General features: G+C 53.3%; 1 protein-coding gene across 1 annotated transcript; it reads left to right on the top strand.

The window, feature by feature from the left end:
* The first annotated feature begins 1,478 nt into the window (after nucleotides 1-1,478).
* BRI3BP (BRI3 binding protein) lies at nucleotides 1,479-14,842 on the top strand. Its single transcript, XM_075534318.1, has 3 exons — nucleotides 1,479-1,824; nucleotides 6,412-6,514; nucleotides 10,438-14,842. The coding sequence occupies exons 1-3, from the start codon at nucleotides 1,603-1,605 to the stop codon at nucleotides 10,857-10,859; spliced, it is 747 nt and encodes a 248-aa protein (XP_075390433.1). The 5' UTR covers nucleotides 1,479-1,602; the 3' UTR covers nucleotides 10,860-14,842.
* Nucleotides 14,843-18,658: the final 3,816 nt, after the last annotated feature.

Below are 18,658 nucleotides of genomic sequence, written 5' to 3'. Positions count from 1 at the left end.
ACAAGCAGCCATCTAGTAGGGAAGCAACAAAACCCATATGGAAGAAACACACCAGCCTGTGTGATCAGTAGGTGTCCACAGAATCAGGTATCAGGCATCACAAGACCCAAAACAATGATATTGATGTGAATGAGGAGGGTCAGAGTGGAGACTCAAACCCCATCTGTAGACAAATGGACATTCAGGGGCCCCAGGAGGGACAAGTCAGCCAGGGCGCAGTATAGCACTGAGGAAACACACAACATTCCTCTAGTTCTTTAATGCTCCACTCCCCCCCCCCCAACTATCATAACCCCAGTTGTACCTTACAAACTGGCTAGACCAGAACATGTACACTGGTACAGATAAGAGCTCTGGACACACGGAATCCAGGACAGATAAACCCCTCAGGAACAATAATGGGAGTAGGTATACCATGATGGGAGGGGAAAAGTGGGGAGAGAGGGGGAACTGATTGCAATGATTAACATATCACACACACACACTCGCGGGGGGGGACAAACAACAGAAATGTGGCAAAGGGAGATAGCAGATGGTGTAAGTCACAAATGGTTCTCAACCCTTTCACAGGGGTCACCCGATTCATAACAGTAGCACAATGACAGTTATGAAGTAGCAACAAAAATAATTTTATGGTTGGGGGGGTCACCACAACACGAGGAACTGTATTAAAGTGTTGCCGCATTAGGAAGGTTGAGAACCACTGGTGTAAGACATGAAAATAATAATTATTACAATTTATCAGGGGGTCACGAGGGTGGGAGGGTGGGGAAGGGAGGGAAAAATAAGGAGCTGATACCAAGGGCTCAAGTAGAAAGAAAGTGTTTTGAAATGATGACGGCAACATAAGTACAAATATGCTCAACTCAATGGATGTATGAATTGTGGTAAGAGCTGTAAGAGCCACTTATAAAATGATTTATTTAAAAAAACAAGAAGTGAAGAGGGTAAGACTTCATCTCATGTGCTTTGGACATGTTATTAGAAGGGGCCAGTCCCCCTGAGAAGTACATCATGCTGGCTTGAGGAGGTGGTCAGAGAAAAAGGGCAAGACCTCTAACCGTGGGACCGCGATTGTGAGGATGGTGCGGGACCGGGTCGTGTTTCCTACTGTTCTACGTAAGCTCGCTGGGTCGGAGGCCACTGGAGGGCACCTAAGAGCGGCAAACGGCATAGTTCACGTGTCCACCCAACAGCAGTCACGATCTACGTTGAGGCCGCGTTGCTTTTTACAGTAAAGATAAAAATTAAAAGCTTGTTTAAAATTTTAAAAAACCCACTTGGTTAGAGATGGCTGCCGGGAGGCTGGGGCGGGAGAGCCTGAGACCAGAACCGCAGGTTGAGGTCCGCCCGCGGTGGAAGCGCAGGTGGGGCGGGGCGGGGCGAAGGGCGGGGATAGGGGCGTGGCCTCCGCGTGTTTGCGCGCGGGGCGGGGCGGGGCGGCGCAGCGCGGCGGCGGCGGCGGCGGCAACGGCAGGCGCGGGCAGAGCACGTCGCGGCCCCCGGAGCGCGCCAACGCGGTCCGAGCCCGAGCCCGCGGTTCCCATCGCGCGGCCCGCAGCCGGCACCTGGCTCCCTGCGTCCGTTCCCGGCTGGCCGAGGATGGGCGCGCGCGCCACCAGCGGGCCCAGGGCCCGGGCTGCGCCCGCCGCGCCGGGGCTGCTGCTGCTGCTGCTGCTGCTGCTCGGGCCGCTGGTCCCCGGCACGCAGGCGGCTCGGGGCCGCGGCGGCGCCGAGAAGAACACCTACCGCCGCTCGGTCAACACCTTCTCCCAGAGCATCAGCAGCTTGTTCGGCGAGGACAACGTGCGCGTCGCGCAAAAGGTGGGACCTGGTGGGCCCGCGCCCGCGGTCACCTTGTCCTAGGCGCCGCGCACCTGGCGCTTCGGCAGGCCTGGGCCGCGTGCGGTGCGCGGCCTCCGGGCGCAGGGAGGGGGCACTGGGCCAGGGAGGGTCGGGTCCCGTGTGTGCTGCCTGTGCCAGAGCAGGGCCTCGGGGCGAGCTCCCCGTACCCCACTTCTCCTTGGACCTTGCCCCTGGGGCGGCGCGCCTGGGCCTCGCCGGCGGGCCGCGGTGACGCGCGCGCACGCGCCTCCCATTCATTCACTCATTCATTCACACGTTTGCTGAGCACCTACTATGAGCCAGGCAGAGTGCCCAGCGCCCGGGGCCTGCCAGCACCGGGAACACCCAGGATCTCCTCCAACTCGGCTCTCAAGATATGCGGGCATATTTTTCCTTTAGAGTCAGGGTTGCCGTCTGCACTTGGCTGAACGCTGTCCCATTGGCCTAACGCCTCTGGTTTACTTTGGAACTGTCTAGGAACCTGTGCCCCAGGAATGCTGTTGGGAGCCCTCATCCCGTTTAGCTCCCTGGAGCGGGGTGGGGGCGGCGTACCACTCAGGGCCAAAGGTCGCTGATTATTCCCGCCTCAGAAAGAGGAAGTTAGGTAGTCGTTATGGGGCTCCCTCTTTGCCCAGATCCTAATCCTTCTATCGATTCCTTTGTTCTACTCCAGCCCTTGGTTTCTGGAGTCTAGAGAAATTTAGGTTAGAATCTTGGCCCTATCCTTCCCACACTGGGGGACTCTAGGCAAGTGATTCCACTTGGAGCCAGTGGCTGCATCTGTTCATTGGGCCAGCAGCCATCTTCCACTGCGAGCCTGGATCCTCAGTGCATTGCTCACCCAGAAGGATGCCTCCTATGGTTGTCATGATTGTCGCTGTGCTTCGAGCATTCTCTTGCTGTTCTGCAAGCTAGAATTCAGGGTGTTGTCGGGCTTATTTCTGAAGACCCTTCCTCATCTCTGCTAGCTCTGGTAGCCTCAAATGTTCTTGGCTGTGGCTGCAAAACTCTGGTCCCTGCCTCTCCACCTTCACAAAGCCGTCATCTCTGTGTGTCCTCCTTCCCTGTGTTTAAACGATGGGTAGTTGTTGTTAAGGGGCCCCCGTGGCATAATGTGCTGAGGAGCATTGGGCTGCTAACCATTTGGTCATTGGTTCAAACCCACTAGCTACCCCATAGGAGAAAGCAGAAGCTGACTGCTCCTGTGAAAATGGACAGCCTGGGAAACCCTAAGTAGGGTCCCTATGAATTGGAATCCACTGCATGCAGTTGGTTGTGGGGTGATGGTATCATTATGGTTCAGGACCCCCAGTGGCACTGTGGGTTAGGGGTTGGATCCAACTCGGGGTTCAAACTCACCAGTGGGACAATGATGAGGCTGCCTGCGCCTCCGTGAAGATTGACATCCTGGGAAACCCTCTGGAGGAATGCTCTAAGTCGGCATCGGCCTGAGGGCAGCGGGTTGGATGTGGGGTGTGAGTGTACCGAGCCGTGATCCAGGGTGGATAAAGAAGCAGCCCATACCCTAACCTGGCACTGTCTGAACTACACCCAGACTTTCTGATTGGGAGCTTGGTGTCCAGCAGTTCTGGGTTCAAATGCCGCTTAACATTAGGCATTAGGGAGCCCTACGGGTATAAGTGAGTTATGCGTTGGGCTGCTAACTGCACGGTCAGTAGTTTGAAACGACCAGCCGATCCGTGGGAGAAAGATGAGGCTTTCTTCTCTTGTAAGGCATTGAGTCTCTAGAACTCACGGGGGGCAGTTCTAGTCTGTCCTGTAGGGTTGCCGTGAGTCTGAATTGATGCGAGGGTGGTGAGTTTGTGACAATGGATCAGTTGCCTAACCTCTCTGTCTCCTTTGTAGAAAGGAGTGATGACGTGTGGTTAGTGGTTTTGTGCAGTACCCGGCTCCGAGGAAGCAATCAGTAAATGGTGGAAGGATTTGGTAGAAGGGTTAGTCTGGTAAAAGAGTACCCATTAGATCATTCAAAGTTATCAAGTAGCTTGGGCGCATGGGTTCCTAGCAGGTCCACCCTCAGTGGTCAGAAGGTAGAAACAGCCCAAATGCCCAAACTCCGAACCGAACTCACTGCCGTCGGGTTGATGCTGACTCATGGTGCGGACCTCGTGGGTTGCAGCCGGGCACCTAACCACTATGCCACTAGGGCCCCTCCCTGAGTTTAACCCAGATGCCAACCTGGACGATGGGATAAGAAGAGTTGGACAGCAAACCAGTCTCACCTGCCCTTGAGTAGATGACAACTCACAGTGGTCCTAAAGGACAGGGTTGAACTGGCCCAGTGAGCTTCTGCGACTGTGACTCTGGACAGAAGCAGAGAGCCTCCTTGTCCCTTGGAGGAGCTGGTGGTTTCAAACTGCAGACCTTGTGGTTAGCAGCCCCATTCTTACCGACTGTGTCACCAGGGGTCTTAGCCGTAACAGAGGCCCCAGTAAGGTCACGTTCGTGTTTGAGCCCACTGTTACAGCTGTCTCTCCGATGGTCTCCCACGGACCCTCTACCAGGCCGGAGGTTCATTTCCAGCGACTGGCTTCTCCTGATCACATGACCCAAGAACGTGACAACGTGAGATGTAGTCCGCTCATCCTTCCGGCAAGCTGTGGTTGATTCAAAATAACTTCACCACCACCAGAATGCAAGGCAACGATTCTCTGCTCCTCCGTATTGTCCACTGTTCACATGCACCAGGTGACCCAACAGACCGCGGCTTGGGTCAGCTCCTCAGGCTTCAAAGGGACATCTCTGCTTGGTAGTGCTTCCAAAGATGTCTAGACAGGTGCTTTCCTGTCTGCTGCTTCCATGGGCGTCGATGGCGGAGCAATGGAAAGCAACATCCTTGCCTTGTGATACCCCTTCATGGTCTGCCTGTGAGGCTGCTTGGTTTCTTTGCTCAGGTGGGACCCACCCTGGCAGCTAACGTGTTGCTGTTTCCACCACTCTTAAGCGAGCAGTTTGGTGACATTGGTGGCGTTCACATGTTGTGTCACTGTCACCACTGTTTCCACAAGGGTTTTTTTTCCGTCCCCCCAAACAGGAACCCACTACCTTTTAAGCAATTACTCTCCCCCTGCCTTCTTCCCCCAGCCCCTGCTAACCGCTGATAAACGTTTGCTTGCATGCATTGCATTTCCTGTTCCATTTCCCATCCGAGAAATCACCCCGCGTTTGTCCTCTGGGTCTGTGGAGGACATGTCTCAGGTCCTCAGCTCCCTTTGTGGCTGGATCATACTCCATGGTGTGGACCTGCCAAGCTTTGGGCAGCCGTCTGTCCATTCACGGGCCGGTGTGGTTTCATCGACTGTGCATGCCCCTGTGGGTATGAGGAGCCCGGGCGGCCCCTTGGGTTAGGCATGGGCTGCTGTGACCGAAAGGTGGACTGTTCAAACCCAGTGGCTGCCCTGCAGATGAAAGATGAAACTGCCCCAGGAAGACGGACAGTCTCGGGGACCTTGCCTGGGGGCGGGGGGGGACTCTGGGTAGGGATGAACTGGATGGTGATGGGTTTGGTTTGGCCGGGGCTTTCGTGCAGGTACAAGTGCCCACCAGTGTGGACACGCTCGGCTGGGTCTGCCTTGAGACAGCTCATCTTTGCCAGGGCATTGTAGGTCAAGTAGAAATGCGGCCAGCGCCGGGCCCAGAAATAGATCATGCCAGCTCCTCAACCATCACCAGTCCCTACCCTGGGCTGGCTAGTCCCTTGGCCTGAGGCCCCTCTGTATGTGGAGTTATCCTCGCCCCCCCCCTTTTCTAGGGCACAGTTTTAGGCTTTAGGAGCAGTTGAATAGAAAGTCAAGCATCCCCATAGACTCCCCTGCCGCGCCCACCATTCTCCCCACTGTGAGCCAGTGGCCTTCACGCGGATGCTGACTCAGGGGGTCCCCGTTCCAGTGGGCCTGAGTCCAGCTGTGCTCCGTCTCGGTCTCCCTGGCTGGTGGTGCGGGAAGCAGAACACCCGGCCTTTCTCCCAAGATGCATCTGGGGGGCTCAAACGCCTACCTTGCACGTGGCAGCAGAAGGCATAGGTTGCCTGGCCTTAGCGCTGATGTCCCCGGCCCAGCAGGTACTGTTTTTAACCGTTGGCACATCGACGTTGATGGGTGTCATTATTGAAGGAACCCTGCGGGCTTTTGCAAAACCACGAGATTGGTGCTTCCAGCCCACCAGCTGCTGTTCCACCGGAGGAAGACGAGGCAGGCTGCCTGCTCCTGAAAAGACGGACATCCTCAGGAGAGGACAGCTCCACGCTGTCCCAGAGGGCTGACAGGACTTGGAACCCGCTCGATGGCCATGGGTTTGGTTGGGATTTTGTGTCACTGTTAGCGAAAGCCCAGAGTTTACAAGTGGGGCTTCCTCCCTGCTCGCAGCCCTGACGATGGTCTCAGCACAGGTGTGCGTCGGGTTCAACTGTGCCCTGCGCTCCGCTGCCCCCCCCCCCCCCCCGCCATTTTTCCTCGCTGCAATGGACACGGGTGAGCTCCGGTCGCCCCTCCTGATGGTTGGAGGAGGGGATGCTGGATGACATGTGGCCGCTTCTTGTCTCCGCAGTTCCTGACCAGGCTGACGGAGAGGTTCGTGCTGGGGGTGGACATGTTCGTGGACGTGCTGTGCAAAGTGTGGATGGATCTCTTGGATGTCCTTGGACTTGACGGTAGGGGTGCCCTCCATACGGCGCTTCTCAAAGCCTGCGATGGGCACACTGAGTTGGGGGTCCATTAGGAGCTGGGAAGGGGCAGGAAGTAAGGGTACAAGGGAGCATTTTCTGTTTTCTGCCTGCACATCTACAAGGCGCAGCAGAGCTGAGGCTGTGCAGGTGGTTGGGGGCCAGTAGGGCCCGGCGGTTACTCACTTGGCTGCTAAAAGAAAGGTCAGCCTTTTGAGCCCACCGGTCACCTTGCAGGACGTAGGTACACCTTTGGAAACCCCATGGGGTGTGCCCTGCAGAGTTGCGATGAGTCGGATAGGGTGAAAATAAGTTAGGGCCACTTGTCCCTGTGGAACTGGTTGACCGGGATTTGCACTGTTTATTGAGGCTGGAGAGGGATTTAATTGGAGCCTCTTCCAGGTTTTTGCTTCATAGGCCACCCTGTGGGAGAGCCGGGTCTCCCACATCCTGGCCTACTGCTGTAGGTTCATCCCGACGGGGCAGAGTCGAACAGCCCTGTAAATCTTTATTCTTTTTTTTTTAATCTTTTTATTGGGGATCATACAGCTCTTATCACAATCTGTACATACATCAACTGAGCAAAGCACCCTTATACATTCGTTGCACTTGTCGTTCTCATAATTCACCTTCCACTTGGGTTCCTGGAATCAGCTCGGTTTCCCTCCCCACCTCCCCGTATTCTTTTTTAATTGCTTTAATTTTTGCACATCACAGTAACAGGTCCGTGTGTACAATATGCATAACCTGCATAGGAAACTGACCCGAGCCCGGTAAACCTTTACAGAGGCACACCGCCTCTACAAAGTGGTGGTGAGTTTGAACACCCTCCATTTGGTTAGCCACCAGATGCCAATCCTGCTGTGCCACGAAGTACTCCTCCCTATATGGACGCCACGCCCATGCGCCCCTCTTTGCCCTGAGCAGAATAAGCGTCCCCCTCCCCACCTCCTCCACCTGGTCCATTCAGGATGCCGTCCAGTCTCATCCTTGCCATCCTTTTGACTGGTCGGCTCCATGCAAGAGGGTCTCGCCCGTCTTTTTCCAGCTGCATCCTCTGCCCCTGGCTCTGGACCCAGCATATTAGAAAGGGCAGCTGTTGGCCCCTCTGCTGGGCCACTGGTGTCGGTTAAAACTGCCTCCCCGACAGCTATATCCAAGCCCTAACCTGGCTGCCTGGGAGCAGGACCTTGTTGGGAAACAGACCTCGGAGATACAGTGGGCTTGGTGCCAGGAGGCCGTTATTACAGGTGTCTCATAAAGCGAACCCGTGCCAGGTGGGGTTCCCCAGTGTGTAGCAGAGCGATACTGACATGCTACTGCCGTCCACCAAGTCGGAGGAGGCCTTGTGCAAGCCGACACAATGACACAGACCTGCGGTGGGAATGGCCTCCGGGAACAATGCTTCCCAGGGGCTGGTGGACGCAGGCTGGCCTCAGACTTCACCCGCTCGCACTCGTACAGGAAGCAGCTCCCTGGGAGGCTTGATGAAGTGACGCGCAGTAAAGCAGGGTCCGCCTGCAGCTGCCACCCAGCTGCTGGGTGACGGGCAGCTGCCCCTAGGCCTTCCCTGGAGTGGACTGCCATGTCTTCTCTCCCACAGAGCAGCGGGGCTGACATGAACCGACCACCTTGCAGTTAGCAGCTGAACTGTATTGGTTTCCACCGCTGTCGGTCGGTTCTGACTCACAGCCACCTTGTCTAGGGGGTCTGAGCAGCCAGCCTCCTCTTTCTTTCAAGGAGGGGCTCGTGGGCTTGATCCTTTGGGTTAGCAGCTTAACCCGACAGCGCCACCAATGAGGGGAAGATGACCGGGTGGGCCAGTCCAGCAGGGAGCCAAGGAATGTCCACGGCCACCAGCTATGGCAAACTCAGATTTTCCAGGATCCTTTGAAGGGAACAGGGGCCTGCTGACACCTCGATGTTTGCGCTCCAGCCTCTAGAACTGGGAGAGAAGAATGTTCAGTTCCTGTCCTTGAGGCAAGGATGGCAAGGTGCTGTCTTAATGTGCTCTGGACACCTCATCGTCGTCAGGAGAGGCCGGTCCCTGGAGGAGGATGTCGTGCTTGGTAAAGGGGAGGGGCAGTGAGGAAGAGGACCCTGCCCTCCAGGAGACGGATGGACACACGCCGGAAGGGTCTCCTCAAACATAACACTTATGAGGCTGATGCAGGACTGGGCAGTGTTTTGTTCTGTGGGGTCATGAAGAGAAGCCGCCCAGCTAATAGGAGACCCTGAGACCTCCTCACTGTCATCTCGGAGCTCTACCATTGGCCCCTGATCCCACTTTACTGGCTGGAGACTGGGCTCTGAGGCGGACTGTCCCCCTTCAAGTTACTGAGGGTCTCTGTTGGCCACTGCTGCTCAGAACCTGTCTCTCCCCGGGACCGCCATGTTCAGCTTTGGAGAGGGCTCTGGGCCCACTCTCGGGGACCTGGCTGCTCAGGCAAAGACACGAGGCCACTGTGAGGCTCAGGAAACAGGTCTGTGTGGGCCACTGCCTCCGAGAGACACTGTTGGTCTCTGGGGACCTGCTGAGTCAATGCAGAGCCCAGACACGGCAATTCCATGCAATCCACCTGCCCTGTCTGAGAATCTCCGTTCCAGACCGACACACCGGAAGAGACGAGGAGGGGGTGGCCTGAGATGGCACGCAGCTTAACGGTACAAAGCCGCGAGTTACTTGTGTACAACTCTGGCCTTAACGAGACCCACTACTGCCTGTTTCCAAAACCTTATCATCCTAACGACAAACGAATGCAGCCTCGGTTGGGCAAGAACTCCCCAGTCCCTCCTCCTTTGGCCCCTGGTAACCCCTAATGAACTTCTGGGTCTATGCATTTGCCTGTTGAAGATATTTCCCATCGGGGGACCCTGCCGTCTGAGTCTCCTCCCTTGGCATCTTGTTCTCAGAGCACGGCCCGGCTACATGTGTCTGTACAACACCCCTCTTCATAGGCCAGCAACTGTGTGCGGCTGTTCCTCCGTTCGCAGATGGACACCAGGGGTGTGTGGCCACCTTCTGGCTCGTGGACACTGTTCTGCAGTGGACACCGGTGTGCCACTTCATCCCTTATGAGGGGGTTTTATCTGGCTTAAAAAGAAATGTCTGTTTCTCTTCCAGAGGGATGGACAACAGAAAAGAGGGGAAAGGGAAACATTAGTCAGTGTAAGACATGAAAAAATGCTAATAATTTATAAGTTATCAAGGATTCATGAGAAGGGGAAATAATGAGGAGTTGACACCAAGGGCTCAAGTAGAAAGAAAATGCTTTGAAAATGATAGCAACAAAGGTACAAGTGTGCTTGACACATGGGTGGATGCATGCATTGTGATGAGTTGTACGAGCCCCCAATAAAATGATTTATTAAAATAAAAAAAGATGTCTGCTACACAACCCTGAGATCAGAAGAACCAGAGGGTGCTCACTGCTCTGAAAGGGGTCACAGTCGGAGGTCCTGGGTAGAGTAGGCCCAAAATACGAAACAGAACAACTTGGAATCATCAGAAGACCAGGGAGGCTCAGTGGTCAGACCGACAGAGGCTAGGAGGCTTGGTTGTCAGACAGTCAGAGACTGGGAGGCTCAGTGGTCAGAGGCAACAAAGTGGTCCCTGCATCCATTGGAGGAATGACCTAACACCAGTGTTGGGAGCAGGTAAGGGGGAGTGACTGTCCCCTGAGCGCGGAGAGCAATCACAACATGTCTGCTTCTACAGATAAGCCAGATCCGTCGTGTGCTCCTAAGAAGTAACTTCCAAGCAGCACTATTGTGGAAGGACATTGTGGGGATCAACCTCAGTTATGAGAATGTGTTTGGGACTCTTAGCTGTGAGACGGAAGAATCCGTCTGCACCCATCCGCTTCCCCCTGGAATAACTGCCCTGTGTGTTTTCTCTGTCCCACCTGCAGTCTCCAACATGGTGCAGTACTTCAGCCCCGCCTCGGTGGCCAGCAGCCCGGCCCGCGCCCTCCTGCTGATCGGCGTCATCCTCCTGGCCTACTGGCTCCTGTCGCTGGCCCTGGCCGTCACCTTCAAGGTGCTGCAGTTGGTGTTCGGCCGCTTCTTCTGGGTGGCGCGGGTTGTGCTGTTCTCCATGTCCTGCGTGTACGTGCTGCACAAGCACGAGGGCGAGCCCGAGCACGCCGTGCTGCCCCTGTGCTTCGTGGTGGCTGTGTACTTCATGACCGGGCCCATGGGTCCCCACTGGCACAGCAGCCCCGGGGGGCCCAGCATGGAGGAGAAGCTGGAGCACCTGGAGAGCCAGGTCCGACTGCTCAACGTCCGCCTCAACCGGGTTCTGGAGAACTTGGACCGATCCAGCACCAAATGACGGTGCCCCGGCGGGCCGCCAGGCCCCGTGTCGCCAGCACGTCCTCCGGCGAAAAGACCAAGACGGAAAAAGGGCAAAAGGGACCCGAGACAATCCCAGTAATAAACGTGACCGAGCACAAAGTGGCCCTTGGTGTGGGGGTGTTTCAGCCCACAGGGCGCTCCCAGGACGCGTCCCGTCCCGAGGGCTGCTGGCACGCACACCGTCCTCGGCATGGGACTGCGCGCCGGAATCGATGTAGAGTAGGGAATATTTTTTAAACAGAGGATATAAATAACCGTATTCGCTGTACAGCCAGAGAAGTTTTATCTGTGCCATAGTGCATAAAGTTAGTCGTCTCCCCGCCTTGACCCTCCCCAGCTTTTAAATATGTCTTTTGTAAGGCTTTTGTTTTTCTAAATAAGGGTGGATGGAGTGGAGGTTTTTTAACTCAAGAGGGAAGGATGTGTGCTAGCGACAGGTTGATCCAGAGCCTCTGGGTTCCCGGTGGGAAAGCCCTCTGCCAGTTCTTGGGTCCCAGAGTTCTTTCGTGGGGCATCGGGCGTGGCCACTTCTGACTCTGGGCCATTAGAGGCCCAGCAGGTGAGATGAAACATCCTCTGGATCCTGGGGATCCCGGCCAAGCCGGCTGCCCTGTTGGTTCTATTTCCAAGTGAAACAGCTGTTCTTTTCCAGGAAATTTTGGAATATCCCTTCCCAACCCCCGGGACTTGGATGTGTTTTTAAACTTCAACAGCTAAGTAAGTAAATAAATCGAACACTTCTTTGGAGTTGAAGTCCGGAGCCCCACGGTCCTCCTAAGAACCCTCATGATTTCTTCCATGTCATGCATCGAGACCCATGGATCTAGAAGGGAAAATCCCCCCCAGGGCTATGTTTTGTTTACTGATGATTGATTGATTGTGTTTTTTTGATGTGCGTTGACTCAGGAGGCACACGCACAGCACCTCAAAACACGCCCCAGCTATTGCTGATGAAATCATCCTCCGGAGCAGTCAGCGGGAAGAAGCCCCGGGAGGCTCTGCATGGCCTCCACCCCCGAGGTTTTCACAAAGCATCTGACTGGTCCTGGAAGCCGGGGGTTGTGTTCCTTGCAAGTGGTCCTTGGGAGGTGGGCAGCTGCGGGTTCCTGGGAGAGGAAGCTGGGCAAGGCTGGACACTTGGCCCTCCCCTGACCCCTGGTCAGTGCAGAATGAGGAGAGGAAGCCTGGCGTTAGCAGAAGGTACCCCAGGACTGTTGTCTCCCTGGTATCTGCCTGCAAGCTGAGAGATCCCTGTGGCGTCCCCATCGCACCTGGCGCCTCTGCAGAAACCCGTCAGGTGGGCTGGAGATGGGATTTTGTGGTCCCACCATGGCCTTGGAGAAGAAGCAGGGTTGTCTCCCAACTTTCAGGAGGTCTTTCTGGGATAGTTAGATTCCAGCTGTAGGACTGGGAGACAGGAGCCATGACCTTGAGGCTCTGGGCAGGTTCTCTTTTCTTCAGGTGCACACAAAGGGACCTGGACTCCCAAATCCTGCTGCGTCCTCTCACTGCGTCAGCTGGAATGGGGCTCCATCGGGTGGGGAGAGACTGCTTTTCCAGGAGATGGCCAGACTTTTTCCAGGCTCCTCTGGATAGACTTAACCACCCGCTTCCCTCCTGTTCGCCCTGGGCAACGCCTGGGCCTCCGGAGTGGATTCCAACAGTCGAGCTGCCCCCTGGGGTTCTCTTGGCCCTCATCCCTATGGAAGCAGAGGGCTGGGTCTGCCTGGGTTCCAGGCCCTGCCTCCCCTCAGTTCCTGTCCCGTGTGTTCCTAGTTGTGATATGTCTTTGTCACCGGATGGAGTATAACAAGCCCTGGTGATGCAGCGGTTAAACTGTGGCTGCTAACCGCAAGGTTGGCAGTTTGAAACCACGCTGGGAGAAAAATGAGGCTTTCTATTCCCGTAATGAATGAACAGTCTTCAAAACCCACAGGGACAGTTCTACCCTGTCTTCTAGGCTTGCAGCGAGTTGGGATTGACTGGAAGGTGGTGAGTTTGGTCTTTTCGGGGTTTAAACTGAGTCTCCTCCCACCCTGTGCACGGCACCCAAAAGGTCCTGAGTAACACTGAGATGGGAAAACCTCTTAATGTCCGGTCCATCTTGGCAGAGCCCATGCATCCGAGCACTGACACCGGCGGATCGAAACCATGGGCACTGGTTAGAGAACATGCACTGCATGTCCAGGTTGCATCGGTGCTGAGGACCGCTTAGTAGTTTGATGCCCTTGAGATTCAAAGTGCCTGCACTTCTCGTGGAAGGGCCGAAGGTTACATCCCGGAGCCATGGTGGTCGGAGGGGTGGGTTGAGGATGCTGGGACATCTGGCAGAAGTCCTGATGCGCTGGTCTGTTCTTAACGCCGATCATTCCGTGCATGTTTGTAGGGTGTTTGACTCTCTCTTCCACACCCCACTCTGTTCTCTTTTGTATGTGGGAAAAATATATTTTTGTACTGTAGTGCATATCTTAAAGAGAAGCCTCTTTTATGTCTAAAGGCCTGCAAGATCTACGGGGGTGCTTTGAAAAACTCGTGGAGAAGTGGGATTGAAAGGGAATGGGGGTTTTCCCAAACTTCCTGGAGCTCCCCTCCCTCCCCACATTTGGGGTCCCCAGTGTGCAAAGATGAGGATGGGAGCTGGTGGGGATGTACTGTTAAGTGGGACTCCATACATGCCACCCCAACATCAGCCAGTGTTACCCTCCCAATGCTGCGTTCTCAGCCGATGGTCTTTCTCCCTGGAGGCTTTGAACGGGCCAGCTTTACCTAGATCCGGATCCCACCGCCCAAACCTGGTACCCTTGAGGCGAGTCCTCCGCTTGTGAGAAATCCCACTCACTGTTTTGCCTTTCCCTGTCCCTACGAGCTTCTGGAGGGCCCCCCTTGTGTGCCAGAGTAGAAGCATGCTCTGTAGCTGTGAGCTTTTGGAAGCAGACAGCCAGGCCTTTCCTCACAGGTACCTCGGGATTTGAACTGCCGCCCTTTGGGTTAGTAGCCAAGCACCTCCTCGCTTACACCCCTGGGAGGACTGACCTCTCTTCATCCCTTTAGTGTAAAAAGAGATTTCTGGGTCCATGTAGTGGCAGCCTCTCACTCATGCCCTTTTTTGGTGTTGTGTTAATAATATGACTATGCTGCAAAGATTTTGCTTGAGGCCCTTTAAAGAGTTGGACTTGTGCTCGTCCCATGTGAAGAATACACCTGTATCATCTTCTCCTGAACATAGCAGTCCTCTTGAATGAGTCTGACCCCACAGCCATCGGTGTGTGGCTACCTAGTGTCTGGTATGAACACTCAGCAGCTCGAATTCCATGTTTCCCTCTCCCATGATTCCTGGTTCCTTAAGACATAGCCCAGGACTAGTTTTCCCTTGTGGTATTTATAAACAAGAACGGGCTGTCATTTGCATCGTCTACTGAAAACTTACGGCAGCTAATGTCATCATGGACCATGGGTACATCTCCCTGCCAGGGTGAAGTCTTCCCTGTGGTGTATCCGTGTGTGTGTGTGTGTGTATGTGTGTGTGTGTGCTCAGAAAACTGTGTAATTAAATTGATTTCTTGTGATGGTAACAGTGATTATCGCTCACTTAAAACCCAGCCCCGCGATTCTTTCCCTCTTAACTGACAATTAACATGGTACCTGCGTAGTACTGAGCCCATGAAACCATTCATATGTTTGTGTATCCCGTTATGCATTGGATGCAGCTCTTGAGGCCGTACTTAACGCAGGCCCATTTCATTTGCGTGCCCTGTCTGTGTGTGACACATGTGCGCGTGCATCTTAGGAGCTTTGGGAAGTGGGTTCTACACATGTCACCATAGACATACATGTCTGCGGTGGCTTTGCTGATTTGGGCAAAGTGCTATGTCCTCTCCCCCGTGTTAACTCAGCGGCTTTGGTGTGACGTGGAGACATCTGTAGACCGCCTTCATAAACAGAATTAAAGTATTGTGAAAATGACCATGTAATAAATGTTTATTGTAATTTTGCTCTCCGGGTTTCCTGAATGTGTTTCCGTCACTTCCAGCCACGACTTTGGAACGTCCCCAGTTTGGGTACCGAGCAGTGAGGCTTCCCTCCAGTCTGGGAAGGCGTAAGCTCTCCATGGCATTTCAGTGTTCGATGCAGAAGCAGGTGGGCCAGGTCATCCACAGTTAAGTTTCGAATTCCAGAAAAACAAGTCTTTTTTTTTTTTCCCGTCCCCTTAGGGTAAGTCTGTCCTGTGCCACATTCAGGACATTTGTGTATTTCAGGTGCCCCTGTGGAACAGAAGGAAGCATTGCCCAGGACTGCACCACCTCACAGCTATTGCTATGCTAGAGCCCCTGGATGCCCCCACTGTGCCAATCCATCAATTCAAGAACCTTCCTCTTTTTCAGTGACCGTCTATTTTACCAAAGCTGGTGGTCTTCTCCAGGGACTGACCTCTCCTGATCACATGCCCAAATAAATGACACAAAGGCTCGCCGTCCTTGCCTCTAGGGAACATGCTGGTTGTACTTCTTCCAAGACAGATGTGTCTGTTCTTCCGGCAATCCAGGGTTCTTTCACTGTTCTTCACCAGCACTACAATTCAAATGATCGCATCTGTGTTTGTCTGGGTGGACCAGAGAAGCAAATTCAGAGATTGTGTGTGTGTGTGTGTGTGTGTGTGTGTGTGTGTGTGTGTGTGTAAGAGAGAACTTAATATCAAAGAGCAGTTGTACATAAAACAGCCCAGTCCAGATCAAGTCCATAAGTCCGGTAGTGCCCCATACATAAATTCCTCTTTAGACTCACAGACATGCAATGATGCTGAATACAGGAAGATCACAGGCCAGTGGGTGGAAAGTCTCGTGGATTCAGTGGTGGTGGAAGCATCTCAGTATTGGTGTGGGTTTCCAAGTGGCTCCTCCAGCTCTAGGGCTACAGCTCCATCTGCGTAGCTCCATGTGGCTTGTCAACAGGAATATGAAGCAGAGAGTGTGTCTGGCCTCCAGTGAACTATTTATCACCACATCTCCAAATGAGGTCATCAAGCTGTGACCTGATTGACAAGCTAGACTCCACCCCTTTGCAAGTTGATACCCGATGATGTGAGGTCCACAGAATCCATTCCTCAGGGTTTCAGTGGCCAGCTTTCACATCCAGGGGAGGTGGTTAAAAATACCATAGCATGGGGCAGCCACACCTTAGCCCTCAATGTGGCACTTTTGCTTTTGGACACTTCTTTAATTTTTTTCCCTTTTTATTAATCATGTTATCGGGGGACTCTTACAATCTTACGACAATCCATCATTCAATAGTATTAGGCACACTTGTACATATGTTGCCATCAACATTTCCAAAACGTTTTCTACTTGAGTCCTTGGTATCGGCTCCTATTCCCCCACCCCTACCCTATCCTCCTGCCCTTGTGAGTCCTTGATCAAGTATATATCGTTATTCCATGTCTTATACTATCGTTATCTCCCTTCACCCACATTTCTGTTATTCATCCCCCTGGGCGGTGGGCTACATATCCAACCTTATGATGGATTCTCCCTCACCCCCCCCCCATGATATCGCTACTCCCATGTGTCATGAGCTCTTTTCTGTACCAGTGTGCGTGCTCCAGTCTAGTCAGAACTGAGAAGCAGGACTGGGGTCATGATAGTGGTATGTGTGTGTGTGTTGGGGGTGTGTGTGTGGGTGAGAAAGCCTCAAGGAACCAGAGGAATATTGTTTCATCAGTGCTGTACTGCACCCTGGTCGACTCATTTCTTCCTTGTGACCCTTCTGTGAGTGAATATCCTATTGTCTACAGATGGGCTTTGGGTCTCTGCTCCAACTCGTCTCGTTCTCAACAATATGTTTGTTTGTTTTGGGTCTTCTGGTGCCTGCTACCTGATTCTGTCGACACCTCATGATCGCACTGAATGATGTGCTTCGTCCATGTGGGCTTGTTGCTTCTCTGCTAAATGGCCGCTTGTTTAACTTCAAGCCTTTAAGACTGCAGACGCTATATCTTTTGATAGCCGGGCATCATCTGCTTTCTTCACATTTGCTTTGTCTTCAGCGATCCTGTCGGGAGGGTGAGCATAGAATTCCAGGTTATTAGAACAAAGTGTTCTTACGTTCAGGGAGGGCTTGAGCAGCGTCTTGAAGTCTGTTCACTTCCTCAATATATGGCCATATGACTGTATGTACATAGACCGATACTCTGGTAGTTACGTAATATGGTGACAATTTGGGACTTGAGAGGATTTAGAGTGAGGGGTGGACTCTGGTTTGTCAGTTGGATCATAGTCAGTGAGGCCTCTGGGTGGGCTTGGCTTTCTCCTGAGAATTCTGGGAAATCTGGTTATGTTCCTCCTGGGAGGTGGGAAACACTTTCTCTGATCACACCCTTGGAGACTTGGCTGACAATGTTGACTCTGTGAGACATCTCTGAGAAGTCACACGAACCTACCCTGATGCATTCTTGGAACAGGGGAAGCCACGTGAGGACCCCTGCCAGCGCTGAGATGCTTACACCTCCACTGGATCCACAAGACTTCCCACCCACTGGCCTGTGATCATCCTGCATTTGGCATCATAGCATGCATTTTGTGAGTCTGAAGAGGACTTTATCCATCAGTATTGGACATATGGGCTAATATCAGACTTATGGGCTTGGACTAGGCTGGGCTGGGATGTTTCCTCAATATTTAACTGCTCTTGTATGTAAACCTCATTCTTATTCACATCTGAGTCTCTATGAATTTGTTTCTCTAGTTTACCCAGACTAACCCAACCTCTATTTTTATGAAATAATACATTTACATAAGTACACACCTATGCTTATACCTTGACTCCATAGCTTTCCTTCTTAGATCTTTCCTCTTGTTTCCTTTTACCCGACCATCACTCTCACCCTTCTGCCTCTTAGCAAATCCTCAGCTAGATTGCTGTTGCTTCAACACCCCTGGGATTTCTATGTCCTCGTTGTTGATTTTAATTCCTTAGTTGTTCCCGTCTATGGTGTTGTTTACTCACTGCTCCTTTCCCCTGCCTCCTCTTTCCTCCATTACTGTCGGTCCCATTGCTTTCTCCTGAGGCTTGCTTCCCATGCCTATCTTATATAGGTAGGCAAAACAATAACGGAGACAAAATGGCACTGGGGGAGCCGGGCACTAATCCACCCCAGGGGAGGGTATTGTTGATGTCTCCACAGAAATGGGAGTGTGAGTGCAGACCCCACCATGGCGTGCCAAACCTTGAGGGCAACGTAACCACATGGAGCAACTTGTGAACAGAGGTCTACAGGGTCAGACCCAATCAACGCCAAACGGACTTCCCCCCACCCCCACATGCTAGGGAGAAGAACACTAAGCCTACAGGTTGGAGAGAGGGTCCCACCTGCCACGTCCATACAGAAGCAAACCAAGAAGGAAAAAGAGAAAGAGATGGTCTAGATCCCCAACATCCCTGCACAGAGCTGCTAAGACAGAGAAGGCTATAGGGCAACAACATGATGTCCCCTTGCTGAAGCCTACTGATACAGCATTCATACCCTGTGGACACACAGCAGGGAGTGAGCCCAGTCTGACACACACACACACACACACACACACCCTGCCCCCAGTGGGGTGAGCCAAGAAGGGAACATAACATCAGTAATGGGAGCAAAGCCAAGCCACAGAACCCCTGAGGAGCCCCCAAAGAGACTTCAGGCTAGGGAGGGCAGTGGGGAGATAACTGGATTGATGTATGCTTTTCCTTTTTGCTAGTTTTTGTTTGTTCCCTTTTTATTCAATCTTTTGTTTTCCCTCT

This window comes from Tenrec ecaudatus, chromosome 16, assembly GCF_050624435.1.
Source record: "Tenrec ecaudatus isolate mTenEca1 chromosome 16, mTenEca1.hap1, whole genome shotgun sequence".
Taxonomy (NCBI): Eukaryota; Metazoa; Chordata; class Mammalia; order Afrosoricida; family Tenrecidae; genus Tenrec; species Tenrec ecaudatus.
The sequence above is the reverse complement of the archived record's forward strand: the minus strand, read 5'-3'. Positions and strand labels throughout refer to the sequence as shown.

Coding starts and splice junctions, on each gene's coding strand:
- BRI3BP (XM_075534318.1), top strand. CDS start 1,603: ATGGGCGCGCGCGCCACCAGCGGGCCCAGGGCCCGGGCTGCGCCCGCC. Junction 1,825..6,411: donor ACGTGCGCGTCGCGCAAAAG/GTGGGACCTGGT, acceptor TTGTCTCCGCAG/TTCCTGACCAGGCTGACGGA. Junction 6,515..10,437: donor GGATGTCCTTGGACTTGACG/GTAGGGGTGCCC, acceptor TCCCACCTGCAG/TCTCCAACATGGTGCAGTAC.